A 16,151-nucleotide genomic window follows, 5' to 3' on the forward strand; every position below is an offset into this window, starting at 1 on the left:
ACTTGCAGATGAATGAAGATGCAATGCTTTGAAAAGATAGCTCTTAGAGTGGCAGATGGAATACATTTGAACTGGCTTAATGTTTGAATCACATGTCTCCATACAGTGAAATGAGCTTTGAACCACTGTAGAAATAGAGCCCAAGTATGCCCTCACCTCTCTCTCTTGCTGGTGTGGAGGTCCTTTTTCATGCCTTTGTTTCATCCCACATGGACTAGTATGCCCCTTTTGTTGGCCTCCCAGTCCCTGCACGCATAATTAACAGACTTAAGCTGGTACACCATGCTCCCACGGAGACTCCGCCAGGCACCAGAGGGAGAGCATGCACATAACTAGATCTAGATTATTTAGGCATTGTCAGAGGGATTCTGAAACAGGTCCAAGGAGCTGATCACTATTAATCTTTTCAGAACCTTGGTTCAGGCTACTTTCTCTACTGCTTTCACCCATTCCCACTTCCTCCCACTACTACAATTATTGCCAGTGCTAAGGGCTTTATTAAAATATTACTCTGAGTTACTTCTATTTCAGCCACTCAGATAAAGAGAATTGTTAACCTGCCATATTTTCACCAAGTATTGAAACTCCTCTTTTGCATTGTCTTTATTTATTTATTTATTTATTTATTTATTTATTTATTTATTTTGAGATGGAGTCTCACTCCATCACCCAGGCTGGAGTGCAGTGACATGACCTCAGTTCACTGCAGCCTCTGCCTCCTGGGCTCAAGCAATCCTCCCACCTCAGCCTCCCAAGTGGCTGGAACCACAGGCACGTACCACCACACCCAGCTAGAAACTCTTCTTTTCTACTCAACTGTTACTTTGCCATAGCTTGCAATGGCACATATACGATGTCAGAAATTTGCTAATTAAAATCACATTATCGTCATTGACTCATTTTCTAAGAATACATTCAAGTTAATGATTTCATTTCAGTTGTCTCCAATTAGATGTATCCCTCAACACAGTCAGTTCTTAATATGTTTTTATTTAAAATTCTGCTCAGTTTTACTATGTCCTTCTAGGATTTCCTTATAGTAATGACTTTTCCTTGATTACATTAACAATTCAGTTTTATATTGTGATTTGCTTTCCCACAAATAGAGGAAAAGTGATTTTGAACACATTTTGAACACATACTAGCCAAAGTTTTTAAACAATAGATTAAACTTGGCCGGGTGTGGTGGCTCATGCCTGTAATCCCAGCACTTTGAGAGGCTGAGGCAGATGGATCACCTGAGGTCAGGAGTTCGAGACCAGCCTGGCCAAGATGGTGAAACCCCGTCTCTACTAAAAATACAAAAATTAGCCAGACACAGTGGCACACGCCTGTAATCCCAGCTACTCGGGAGGCTGAGGCATGAGAATCGCTTGAACCCAGGAGGCAGAGGTTGCAGTGAGTCGAGATTATGCCATTGCACTCCAGCCTCGGTGACAGAGCGAGACTGTCTCAAACAAAGAACAACAAAAACAGATTAAACTTTTGTTAAATTCCCTGTGAAGCCCAGTTATTCCTTTTATTGGAAGAGAGAACATTACACCAAGTGGCTGAAACATGAATACTATGCATAAAACTCACAGGTTCAGGTTTTTTATTTTTTATTTTTTTTGAATAGGCAAAATGTTACATGTGGACTTAATGCTAACATTATCTGTAACAATATCAAGCTTTGACAAGAAACAAAAAAAGTGCATGCAAAATATTGTGTCAACACCTCTTAAAATGGGTAGTAATTTCTAGTAGTAATTTAGCAACTTATTTAGATGAGAGGGAGAAAAGCTCACCTTGCTAAAGTCAACAGTGCTGTTTTCTCTGCTAACATCATTTTTATTTTCAACACAGGCTGGAGCAGACTGAGGAGAAACAACCTGACCTGCTAAAAGAGATTGTTGTGACAGAATACAAACAATTACTTACATAGTTGTAGACATACTGAGTGAAATAGGCACTTCAATTAAACTAGACTAACAGGTTTCTTAATGAATTTATGATGTAAGCATGAAGGGTCAATATAAATAGATCTATATTAATACAAACATTCTTATTATTAGTTACAGGTAGAAATGGGAGAATTCAGTAAAAAATTAAACCAATTTTCAGATAAAAACTCTAAAAGATTATTTTCAATAAGGATTATATACAAAAATATGTAAATGTTACCAGGATTTTGAAGCATCATTGATTTCTAGATTTCAACCAAAACTAATGGTATATATAAAAAGACAAGATAGACATCTGTTAAGATTTAAGCTCAGCCTGAATAATTTAAAATGTAAAGCATTAAAAAGGACGGATATTTATCAGAAAAATACACAGTATATTTTTAGGTTTTATTGCATCTAAAAAGCCAAACCAATGAAAAAAAGTTCTTTGGCCATAACTCTTACAGTCTATGTAAGGGGGTTCGGTTAGAAATACCTTTATTTCACATAGTATGAACACTACGGATATGATTTTATGCCTCTGATTATTCTATTATGTAAGCATACTGATATTAGTCTGTGATATGAGAAAAGATAAAAACTTGAATTGTATTAGTTTTGCATTAACACTAAACTAAAACATAATTATCTTGTAGCTCTTTTCCCTATTATAGGGAAGATGATGAGAGTTCAGTGGATAGTAGCACTGGGAGTGTGGCAATGACTAGAAAGGGTTAAATTCCATCATTCACTAAATATGAAACATTGTTTGCAGTAAGTCATATTAAATTTGTTCATAGTTAGCAATGCAATGAAAATTAAACGTCTCCCCATCTTTTTTTCTGTGAAATGAATAATGACAATTCAAATTTGAAGTCTTGCCCATATTTATGATAATAACTCAATGACTCAAAATAGTGCTTTTATTCACATCAGTTGTAGATGTTAGAAACACTCTCTCTGCCTGGCTCTTCTCTCTACTTACCTAAATCCCAACTTTATTCTAAATTCACCTTTAGTGTCATCTCTAATCCCTTTGGTCTCTGTCTGAACTTCTCTAAGCTCCCAGGGTAAATGCAAAAAACCCCCACAAAAACCCTTTCCTTTAAATTCTCTCCTGAAAGTCCACTTATTCTTTGTTACCTAGAAATTAACAACTGGGGTTAAAAATACTAATTATTTACTTTCAAAAATTACTATAAGTTTGCTTTTTAGACTAGTAAGCCTCTCAAGCAGGGGTCATTTATTAATAGGAATAATTGTATGGTTTAAAGTTGTTATAATGCCAGAAAGTCATAGGCTTAATATTATTCTAATATTATTCTAGAACTTAAGGATTTCACTACTTTCATTAAAAAATGTAAAATAATATATTTGGAGAAGATGAAAATAAAATGACTTTTTAAAATAAGTTCACCTCAAACCATGTTCACAAATTCTGATTATAGCATATTCTAGGGAAATATGTAAACTTCAGAAAAATGTCATACAAGCTACATAAATTATTTTCATTCTCCCATTTCTAACCGCAATGTGCAGCTATGACTGTGAACTGTTCATTAGCAGCCATTCAATTTACCATTCTCAAAATAATAACTATAGTTTTAAAAAAACCTTTTATATAATGCATTTGTGCTACTAACGGATGTCTTCAATCACCAGTTTCACATCATTTCTCCATATTTTAAAGAGTTAGAACATTAGATATATTTAAAATTAAATTTATTGAATGCTCTGTAAAATTGAGTGGTGAAATTCAAGTCATGGATAAATTAAATACACATATACCTGCTTTCTTATAATAAATCATTTCATGTGGTATAAATCTACACAGAAGAACAATTATTTAGTTATATCACCAAACACATACAAAACAAAAGTCAACCCAGTGCAAAGTCATTAACTTTGAAGAGATTAAATTTTGAATTGGATAGAAAATATGTGGAACTTAAAATTTGAACAAATTTGAATACGTTATGTATTCATTTGTATACTTTAAGTAGAGCATTTCATAAATTACCTTCAGCTCAGGCAGTATGTTTAAAATATTAACACTTGTATTTCTCCTTGTAAATAATTACAGTAATTAATAACTAATATTTATGTAATAATTATAATAAGTAATATATTTTGAGATTTATTGTTGTATGCTATTCTTGTTCTAAAATAAGAACAATTTTATAAAATATTACTTTATAAGGTTGATAATGAACAAGGGATTTAGAAACTATTTTTTATAAATATTTTAAGTGATGTTGATAATGACCTAGTTGAGAGTTTAACTAGCAGGAGACACATCAGATGACAGTAAACTTCTTGCTAGTCCTAGATTTTAGATATGTCTATAGAATGTATGCTAATATAGAAAGTCACGAAAACTAGCCTATGACAGACAAAAAGACCAAAAATTGTATATCTTTTATATTTCAGAGCAGTAGTTAAATAATAGGAGTTAATATTCATAGTTAAATATACTTAATGACATCAAAAGTCCTGCAAAGTTTAAATAGCATTTCAAATCTTGTTATTATTTCTTGTCTATTATTTCCAAAAATGTAAGTTAATTTGCTAAAGTTGAAACAATACACTTTAAATGTGTATATCCTCAAGGCAGTTTTCACAACTTGGTAGTATATAGAACAATGAAGAGATACTATTTAAAAATTAACCTAACAGGTTTGATTTGGGTTATTTTGAAAAAATAGAAGTCTTTTAAAAAGTTTAACATTTTATTTGCTGTATATATAAAACTAATATTCATGCATGAATTATAGTATATAGAATGAATTGAAACCTCATAAATTAAAAATAATTTTATAGTTCTATTATCAATTGTAATCATTGTTTAAATATATTTTTCTTTATGCCAATTAGTTTATGCCAATTATTACCACCTTTCAGAAGAAGATGATGGATTAAATTTCAAAATTAATTTCATTAACTGAAATGCTATTACACAAGAAGAATCAATAAATTCAGATTTTGGAAGGGCATCTCTTATTTTCTTGCTGATGTCTAAGGCAATAGTGGTTCACAGAATGATAATTTTCATGTACAGAATTTTATCTTCAGCCAGAAGTGAATATTTTCCTAATAGAATAACAAAGAATTTGCTAGGATATTTTCCCCTCATGGAAAAAATTAGTATAAGGTTATGATTTAGCACTCATATATGTGTGAAAGCTTTATGAATGCTAATTGTATACAGTAATTTTTTTAAAGTGCTATGCCACAGTACTTACAAACAAATGCTTTTTACCTGTTTCTTTATATTACCTTTGTCCACTAATCACTGCCCATATTATTTCCTATAAATGAATGTCACTGCAATGTTTAATTATTTCTGTTTTTATAATACATACATAATTTTGAGGCATGAGGATGACTATGAAAAAAGACACTAATTGAGTAATCTTATTATATTCAGGGTAAGTTATTTAAAAACTGATGAAAAGTGGATATCACTAAAGTTAACTAGTATCTGTGACTATTTAAATGTAAATGGAAACATTTGAGAAACCTAATATCTTCTTTGCTATTTATTAAACACATATTTCTGACCTGTTAAGCTCAAGAGCTCTTCACCTTAAATCAAAATTTCTAATATTTGTTTGACATCTTATCAATTAAGATATATATTATATAGTATTCATATTAGCACCTGTTTGAATTACTTTTCTTTGAGTTATGAATTCATTTTTTTCCTCTGAGCCTTCATGGAGAGATCACACGTGTCAGATAAAAATTATTATAGACTATGTATTTTTCTAGGGCAAATTATAATAGATATGGGGCTAGCATAGGAGAAAACTGAGAATATTTTGAGTAAATACTAACTAGAAAAATGAAGCTGTTTTTCTGCTTGTTACACCATACATTTTTCACTAAGTGTATTATGAGACTGGCAAAGTCATTTTCTTTATCATAAAGTTGTAGGGAAGGAACATGAGATTACATCAAAAGTACTATTTTATGACTTTAAGTAATAGCAGTATTATTAAAGCACCTCATTATTGGGAAAAAAAGGTATATTCTCAAAAACCCTGTTGAGTATTAGCTATAGTTCTCTTCTTTAAGTAAAGTATGCACATATGTATTATAAAACAGCAGCTTAGCAACTTTTAAATTTATATTTGGCCAAATTCATATCAATAGAATATATTGCATAAATGTATCATTATTTTCTACTGCTTAATCCACTGTAAATTACATGCACTAGAAGGAAACTGGGATGAAGACATGGAGGTACATTACTATTAACCTAGAGACCAAGCTGGTTTACACTACCTCAGAAACCTTCAACGCATTTAGAGTACCCAAAGGGTAGGAGATGAGGGAGTACAGAGATGAGATGAGCCTGTTAGAGACAGACATAAGACAGAGCAAAATAAAGAAATATAAAGATGAATGACAAAGTTACATACATGTGTAACAATACATTTATTCATGGGAATAGAAAACATAAAGAAAGAAGGGCTAAATATTTAGAAAATGCTGATTAGGTGAGCTACACTTCAAAAACATGAAAAGTATGCAAACAATTAAACTTGGAGAAAAATTAGTGTGCCTGAAAATCATTAATGCAATATAAGAAATAACAAATCCAAACACATCATACTAGAATTATGTTCGCTCTTAAGATCTAGTCTTGACATTCCAAAACTATAATGACAATATAGCCTCTGGGCAGGCCCATCAGTTGTGCCAACAATGTCATCTTGATTTTCTTGGAAGAGTAGAAAATATCATACTTATTAAACAATGTTTAATTATTTAATATACACAAATGTTTTAATAAGTTTCTCTCAAGCAATCTTAAGAATTATTATTCTAGCTTTATTTTTTCTTCAAAGGTAGAACATTATGAGGGATAAATTTTACACCTTGGATATCTTATTTATGAGACCATTGTATTAAAAAAGCAAGAAAGCATTTTTTAATATCTAATACAAAATACATAATATCTAAATACGTAAAGACAACATGCATCTGAAAATTAAAAGTACAGCATTTGTAAAAGAAGTAACTATAATGCAATAGATCTGATTTCCAAAAGTATAAATAAATATTATGCACAATACATATGTGTACATTGCTTTAAGGTCTGAAATCTACCCAGGCCTAAAGAGTGAACTTTATGTCCCGTCCTCCCAAGTCTAACTGTTTTTCAGTAAACTATGGCATTGAACAGTAGTTAGAGACTTTCTGCACTGTAACTCCTTTTGAGATCCTAAATAAAAGGTACAAGTGGAAAGTATTCAGATTATGAGAGACAAAAGATATGTGAAGGAAAACAAACAGAGTTAGAAATTATTAGTAAAGGACAGAGCAGAATAAAGACACCCTATACTTAACAAAACTAATAATCCCAAATTATCTTCAAAAAATAAAAGTTATCATAAGGATAATAATATTTTATAATAGATTTATAATCCCAATGTCTCAAAAGGTAATTGAATACATGACCTAAATGATAAATACAGATACTGATAAATTTTGCCTTCTAGATCACTTAACACAAAAGTCTTATTTTTAGTTTTAGAAAATCTTCCTAGTCCAAATAATTATTTTAATATTTTCAATATATTTATCTTGAGTGTTTTACCATCCATACCCTTTTCAGGGTGCTAATGTCAAAGTAGATATTATTTTTCTATTATTTTTGCTGTTGTTTTGCCAAATGTAACTGTCACTTTTTATTGAAATATCAGAATCAGATATTTAATTCTCACAGTTTTGATGCTTAATGAAAAGTGAAAGTTAAACACAGCATGGTGGCATTAAAAATGCATGGTGAATCCATAGCATCCTTCACATTAGCCCTGAAGAGAATGCAGAATACCAAGAAAAGTTAACTAGTGTGTTTTGAGATGAGACTGACAAATTATCACAAATCACTAAAAAAGGAATGGACAAAGAATGGTAGACTTGGGAAGGAGAAGAGCAAGGAAATGCACTATTTTATTAATCTAATCTATAAAACAGTGAAGACCCCATTTGAAATACAGTGTCTGAATGTTTAACCCCAGAGAGTATTAACAAGGTAACATGCTCAAGACACAAGTCAATTAAGGAAGTAGAAACTTTATTCTGTACGACTCTTTCAGGCTTATCTACATAAGCTTCCGTTTGTTTTTGAGACAATTTCAGCACATTAAACAAGAAACGGGGACTTATTTCTACCACTATGCTTAGGGAGGAAAATGTATTCTGTTTTAAAGTTTCTGGAAAAATCTTTGCCCTATTTAATTTCTATTCTATAATCTTTTTTAAAAAAGTCCATCTTTTTGCATAATGGATTTTACTAAGGATTTTAAAAAATTAATAGTATTACCTTTACTTTTTTGATGTTTTGAAATCCTTTTGCATCTCTCTGAACTATTGCACAAAATTTTAAATCTAGATTGCATATTTAGAACATAAGGTCCAATTCATATTTATGGCTATTAATTTCAATTTGTTTATATATCTAGAGTTTGTCAGGCCTTAGAGTTCCTAAGTAGATTGAGAACCTCAGTAGTAAAGGTCTTTCGTACTTTTTTCATTTTGGGGTAGGAGATTTATTTCTAAATTGGTGAAGTCTATACATATTTTCAGAATTCTCAACACACATAATTATGCAAAGTGTGTGAGGAAGCAAAACAGAGTCATAAGGAGGTGTTATAAGCTTAGGCTTAGAAAACCACTTCTGACAGCATACTCTACAACAATACTTAATTGGGTATATGAATCTTATTAGAAATGTTTCCAAGTTTTTATTGCCCTTACGTATGCCTCAAAAAGATTTGTATGTGTTCAGATAAAGGCTGATTGTACAGATGGTGACAGAATCACTTCAGAATCACTCAGATTCTAGTTTTCGGGAAAACTAAACCGTTTCTTAAATAAGACAAAAAGCGGGCTCTCAGAAAACCTTGTGACTATATGTAGATTTGTAATTCACAGTTATAATTCTACCATCTCCTCTTATGTTTAATAGAAGTTTAAAGCAGTAACAAACAGTGTGCCTAGATCTGCATATTACAATAAATCATTGATCCAATAAATTCTATAGCATCTTACTTCAAAAAAAAAGTCATGAAATTATTGTTAGAGTAAACATTATCTCCAGTGAAATTTAAGGTATAAATTTTAACTAGTTCAAAATGCAAGATCCTTGCCTCTTTGAAGAAACATACCTCTTTCTTAAAGACATATATCTTATTATCTGATTTCTAGCAAAAGTTATGAAGGCAAAAGTCCATTTTTATAAAATCTGCATGCATTCTTAGAAGTTAATTCTTGGGAATATTTTAATAAAGTTTTTGGAGTCATGTAGACATAAGCCCATAGCCAAAATTGTAAATAACTGACTCTGTTTTAACATTGCCATACCAAATAAATACTAGCATTATAAGCATAACAAAAGCACAGCATTTGTAATACATCTCTTAGAATATAAAAGCCTCAAGTTTTGTTATCTTATATATCACTTATTTTAAAGCAAATTGTGATTTAGAATAAAATATGTTTTAAATATATGATTTGATTCAAAGCAAGTTATACCTCCTCAGAATGTTCAGTGGACTCTACAAACATAAGTTGATATTTACTATAAAGTATTCATAATAATTTTATTGAACTTAATGTGTGCACAACTATAGACTCTTTTATGTAACAAAAATGACTTATATTCAGTCACTGAAAAGTCCCAAAAATCAAATGAGTATTTCAAAAATGATTTTGTCATTAAGAACTGGTTCTATGCTCTGAGACAAAATTACATCTAATCATCTTTATCTATTTAATAAAGCATTTATTCTACATTTTTTATGTATATTTGATTCAGTAGTATGGAAACTGATTAATATGAAGCAAATCTGGAGAAAACTAATTTTCATACATTTTATTTAAGGCATCTCTGAAGCTTTTGAAAATAGGGTGAGATTACATGATATTTCATGCTGTCACTACATGTGCTTTCATCCATTTGTGGAAATCAGTCTTTCCAGTAAAGCATTTGAAAATACTTTTCATTAATTTTTATCTTTTAGAACTGGAAACTTTAAAGCTGATAGAAGTTTAACAAATTCATACCATCTTCATGGTAACTTCATTTTCTTTCATGAGACTAATAGAAAGGATGGATGACAATAGGAGATTCCTAAGCAACTTCCTTAGTGCAAATGATCAGGGGTTAAATAATTGCAAGGAGAGAACAAAAAATACAGGAAAGATAAAAGAGTCCGAAGCATAAATCATAGAAAGTCAAGATTGCTAGGAAACAATGGTGGTCATCTATATTGGTGTATGAAAATGGTCAGTGGGGTGGCTCCATGGATGTTGAAGATGCCACATTACAAACAGCAATGAGCCCTTGAACCGGAATCAGCCATAATGTAGGTAAAGTCACAAGCAATGCACTGGCTGGTCTTTTCAATCATTTTCTCTAATGGAATTTGTTAACTATGAGCAACATGAAACCAATATCTTTTTTCCACAAACACTAGATGACGATCATGATTCCTTTAAATGAAAACACCATCTATGGCATAAGTCAAAGCCCCGCATTACATTTTTAAGCTACAGGACAGAGACTAGGACCTTATTTGTTATGCCACAGATGCTCTGTTTATATTTTCTGCAGCAAATCTAAAAGTTTTTTTTTTTTTTATTAAATATTAGGTTTTTTTTGTATTTTTTCCTGAGCCTTTCAGGAAACTTAAGTTCTTTTCTAAAAGTTTTACAATTTGATGCTTGATAATAAGACTATATCCTCATGTAAAAAGAATTCTACAATAATCTGAATTTCAAAAAATCATTTTCAAATAAAACAAATTTTAAAAGATTTAGAAGCACTTTGATATGTCAGAGACCTATAGTAGACATAAAGAGCACAATAAACAAACATTTACCATTTTTGTCCATGGAATTTGGTTCTGACTGTTTCTTGCCAATATCAGCAAAGGAACGAACAATGGGAATCCTGTTGGTGAGTTTTTTCTGATTCTGATGATGATGTTGTTTCATCAATGCCTCATGGACCCTGTGGCGTACATCTTCATTCAGCTGACCTGAGCTCACTTGTTGGTCAAGAACCATATCTGAAGAGAAGAGGCCGGAAGAAGATGAATACAGCTTTCCTCTAGAACATGTGCCAGCCATGAATCACTGAGTCCAAATATGCAAGCCCTAAACAATATTAGTCATCTTGAAATAGAAATAACTTCTTTAAAAAAATTCCTAAGCATGGTGTTATAAATGGAAATTTATGTTCCATTGTAGAAGTGTTGCACAAGAAAGATTTGGGCAAATTTTCATTATAAATCATTCTATTTTAAATATGTAATTCTTATGAAGTATTATTTTTCAAAGGGGAATAGTTGCATTGAGAAGAAAGTTCTTTATTTCTTCATTATTCACACTGATGGGTGGAATAGCTGTAGAGATGATATGAAAATTCATAATGTGTTTGAATTCACAATTCACAATGTGTTTGAATTTGGAAATTGGTTTTATACTTATATTTTAATATTTTTCCCATTTTCTAGTACAGACTAATTTCCTTGTTTCCTCGTTAAGTGAACAGAAGTCTATCTGTGAAAATCTGATGCAAAGAGGCCTATGAAGTGATATAGTTACTGAATTTGGAGAGTAAACAATTCTGTTTCATATGGATAGAAAATCAGCCCTTTCTCAAACTTTCCTGGAAACACACTCCCTTGAGAATGTTAGATTAAAAAGATATTCTATACCTGCAAAACAAAGACTGGAAGGTGAGATTTCAGAAGTCTATAATTAAGCAGATTATTTACCATACATAGTATCAAAAATGTCAATAAAGTAGATAAGCAAAGGTATTTTAAGTTTCTTAGTGATATAAAGATCACATCAGTGAATGTTTGTGTAATCAGTTTGCTTTCTGATTATCAAATATTAACTCTAATTGTTTTTAAGGCATTTAACATCTTATGTAAAGCAGATCGCAATGAGCTGCCTTCCACTGCCTTTTTGAGTACAATAAAGGTTTCAAAATTAGCAGAATGCTGCCTTACCAACAGTATTTCCCTTCAGTGTGAAGCCGAAATGAACTAGGGGACAGATCTGGGCCACTTTATGACATTCTAGCTAGATGACTTTGCAAAGTTGAATAACCTCAGTGTCCTTATTTATAAAATGGAGATAATAATATCTATATCACATGTTGGTGCCAAGACTGGCATAAGGCACCTGATGCACTGATTGGAATATTGAGGCTATCAGTAAATATTTCCCAGAACAGGATTTTCTTTGCAATTTTCATTACATAGATTATGGGTTCCTGGTTTGAAATTTGTGGTGGTTTCAATATATTCATATTTTATAACAGTTTATCAATTAGAGACAAAGCTGGGCTTATCAATAGCAGAAAACCTAAATTAAACTACCTAAAACAATTTTATTGGCTCACATAATAGAAAGATCAAAGTTAGGTTGGCTCTAATTCTGCTTCTCTGTGATTTTGTTAACTTCCCCCTCCTCTAGGGTAAGCTTTAACCTCAGGCTGATTTTCCTTATGGTCATAAGATGGCTTCCAGCCACAACAAGGAAATATATATTTTTGTTCATATGCAGTGAGAAATATATTTTTTGTGACTTTCTCTTAGATGAGTTATTTTTCACCTGGCCAGAAAAAATTATCCTAAGTCTTACTGACATAGCCCTGCCCATCTTGAACCCAATCACTGGCAAAGGAGATGGTATTCATATTACTGACAGGCTAATCAAGAACTGCACTTCAATCTAGAGTTAATTCTCTAAACCAGAGATAGACAAGCTCTTTTTGTCCTGAGCCAGATAACAAATATTTTAGGCATTGTAGGCCATCTGATCTCTGTCACAAATACTGAATTTTGCCTTTGTAGCAGGAAAGCAGCCACAGGCAACATGTACACAAATAAACCTGGTTATGCTCCAGTGCAACTTCTTTATGGATGCTGAAACTCAAATTTCATATAACATTCACATCACAACATATTAACTTCTTTTTTATTATTTTTCAACCATTTTAAATATAATCCCCATTCTTAGCTCAAATGCCCTATGAAATCAGGCAGTCGGCCATATTTGGCACATGGGATATAGTGTGCTGTATCATTTTTGTGTTTACAATGGAAAGAGGTAGAATGAATATTTGGAAGTCACCCATAATATATACCTGGAATGTTTGAAAGTCAGTCACTATAATTACCTCAAAGGTCCCTTCCAATTCTGAAAATGTATTATACTATAGAATAATATTTAAATCTATTTTTCAGTTCTTTGGAGATCAGTAGTTATAATACCCCTGGGTTAATCTGAAATAAAGGAAATAATAAATTGTCAACATATATGACATTACACTGAAACCTTGCTAAGATGGAAAAATGTATACAAAATATGCATATGCTTCATAATGGAAGTTGTAAAGTAGGTTATTAGAATACCAATATGATATTATTGTAAGGCAGTTCCAAATATAAGCCATGATATGAATTCCCAGTTCAATATTCTAGTCAGAATCAAAAGTAATCACATAATAAACCCTGCATATGTTTATGATTTTTAATTTCTATTAAAGCACAATGTTTCCAGGCTCAAACACTATAAAACCCATAGGTCACTATCTTCACAGTTTTTCAAAGATAAGATTTTTATTTGAAACAGTTACGTAAGGAAAAGTAAATATTAAAAAACACACTCATCTGTTCATTAGTTACAGAGAAATACACAGCAAACTTCTCCAAAGTATAACTGTATCAAATTATATCTTACTTGTCTGGAAAAAAATTACTCATTTTGCTTAAGAATATAACATATTAGGGTGACATTTAGGTACCAAAAGGAATCTGAATTAGTAATCACTCACATTGTTCTTTTCCCCACTACAATATATATCAGTATTAACTTGAAAAGTGTGAAAGAATAATGGACCATAATGACTTTTGGTCCAGAGTGAAGTCCTGCAATCTCAGCACGCTATGATGCCTACATAATACAGTCTATTCTGCCCCAGGATCTGGATGAAAAGCGAAAAAGCAAGAAAAAAAAGGACAAATAGGTCACACTCTCACACTCTGCTAACACTAAGCAGGTTCTAGAAAAATAGTAGCACTTTGAGACCATCCTGCCCAACATGGTGAGTTCCCATCTCTACTAAAAATACAAAAAATTAGCTGGGCATGGTGGCGCACGCCTGTAGTCCCCGGTACTTGGGAGACTGAGGCAGGAGAATCGCTTGAGCCCGGGAGGCGGAGGTTGCAGTGACCTGAGATCGCGCCACTGCACTCCAGCCCGACGACAGAGTGAGAATTCGTCTCAAAAAAGAAAAAGAAAAAAAGAAAAACTAGTAGCACTTGTGGAAAACGGCCTCAGAAAAATGAAAAATTGTTTTTCATCCTATCAAGTAACTATTTTATCATAACGTATCTTGAATGAAAGCCCCTAGAGGCTATGACATATTGCAGATTCTATATAAATCTCTGTCTTTTTGAAGATCATCATATCAATGCTTTGAAAACCCATTGTCTTAACTGTAAAATATATTGGGGGAGGTGGGGGGGAATATGATATGAAATTCCTAAATTCTGTGGTTTGGTTGCCAGCACTAACAGGGATGTGTGTGCTAAAGGTGTAAACTGTAATAGAATATTTACTTTTCAGACCAAGGATTGTCACAGTATAGGCATGTTAAAAAATATTGCATTGGGAGTTATACCTGATGTAAATGACGAGTTGATGGGTGCAGTACAGCAACATGGCACAAGTATACATATGTAACAAACCTGCACGTTATGCACATGTACCCTACAACTTAAAGTATAATAATAATAAATAAATTTAAAAAAAAAAATATATGGTTATTCCTATACTCCCATATCTACAGATTACATTCAGTGGAGCAAACTGCAGATTCTTCCTTCAATGAAAGATTTTAAACAACAAAGGTTGTTTAAATGAGTTGGGAGCTATGATTGATAATCTGTCCATGGTACTAACTTTGGTTTGGTTTTAATTTCTTCCTAACTCTCATTGACAGAATTAGGTTAAAGTATACACACACTGAAGAGAGGATATTTCCATCATTAATCTTTATAATGCTTAATTTCAAAGAGATTAACATAGACCATAAAATTCCCTGTAATTTATATGAATATAATTCAGAAGCATATTCAATATAATTAATCTCCATATCAGAGTAAATTGTGGTAAGAAGATATATCCGGAGAATTTTGGATTTGAAAAGGTTAAGTAATATTTTGAAGGATAAAGTTTAAATTTATTGAGTTTCCTGAAACATTGGGAAATAGATACATTTTAAATTAACTTTAGCCAAAAGAAAATCCTACTTTAATTATACCAGAAATTTTTGACAGACTTGCCAGATACAAATGGGATTTTCTGCTACTAAGTCTACGAAAATATCTTAAGGAATTATCTGAGTCTGTTAAAAACATATCAGAACATTGATATAAAAATCCTTGATCATTACAAAACAATATCTGGGTCATATTCATCTAGTAGGAAATGTCTGAAAAACATCAATACTGCAAAGCCTGTGCATTCACAAAGTACTAGGGATTGGAAATCTTAAAGGTAAACTGTGACACTTAGCTTTTGTAAAACTGAAATGAGTGACTAATGTATGTGAATTATGGCTAACAGAGAAAAATCATGATAAATAAGAGTTGAGGTAAAAGTTTCAGAGCTGACTGTTAATCACTGTGGCCACAAATGATCATGAAACAGAATAAAACAGAAATTATGGTTGGGCACAGTGACTCATGTCTGTAATCCTAGCACTTTGGGAAGCTGAAGCAGGTGGATTGATTGAACCCAGGAATTCAAGACCAGCCTGGGCAACATAGTGAGACCCCCATACCCCAAAAATTATGATTATAGGTTAATAAAAAAATTATTTCCATTTCTGCAAAGGTCATCTTTGATAAAGAACTTTCTATTTATCTGTTTACGGTGAAATAGTTTCTTTCCTACTTTATAAGTTGCTTTGATAATAAAACATAATTATGTGAAAATACTTTGTAAAGTTAGAAGTCTTAAAAACGGGAAGCATGCTTATTTATTACAAACTTAGTAACACAGCTCAATTTTTATAAAATGAAAATAGGAGTAAGTAAAAAATAAGAATATAATTACAAACTATGGAGAGAAAATATTTTAATGAGATTATATTGAGGGGATACATAAGTAACTTTTAAATTTAGTCAA

The 16,151-nt window shown here is 31.8% G+C and overlaps 1 protein-coding gene across 10 annotated transcripts in view; it reads right to left on the bottom strand.

Moving 5' to 3' along the window:
- Positions 1-16,151, bottom strand: part of SLC4A10 (solute carrier family 4 member 10) — a 474,235-nt gene that overhangs the window by 112,631 nt on the left and 345,453 nt on the right. For 5 of the 10 annotated variants that reach the window (XM_050752259.1, XM_050752253.1, XM_050752255.1 and 2 more), the window contains 3 exons: positions 10,820-11,008; positions 1,788-1,879; positions 157-246 (listed from right to left, as the gene is read on the bottom strand). In XM_050752259.1, coding sequence (XP_050608216.1) covers positions 157-246; positions 1,788-1,879; positions 10,820-11,008 — 371 coding nt within the window. The remainder of the gene's footprint in view (positions 1-156; positions 247-1,787; positions 1,880-10,819; positions 11,009-16,151) is intronic. The other 5 variants (XM_050752258.1, XM_050752251.1, XM_050752257.1 and 2 more) reach the window with 3 other exon arrangements.

The sequence above is a fragment of the Macaca thibetana genome, chromosome 12 (assembly GCF_024542745.1).
Source record: "Macaca thibetana thibetana isolate TM-01 chromosome 12, ASM2454274v1, whole genome shotgun sequence".
Lineage (NCBI taxonomy): Eukaryota > Metazoa > Chordata > Mammalia > Primates > Cercopithecidae > Macaca > Macaca thibetana.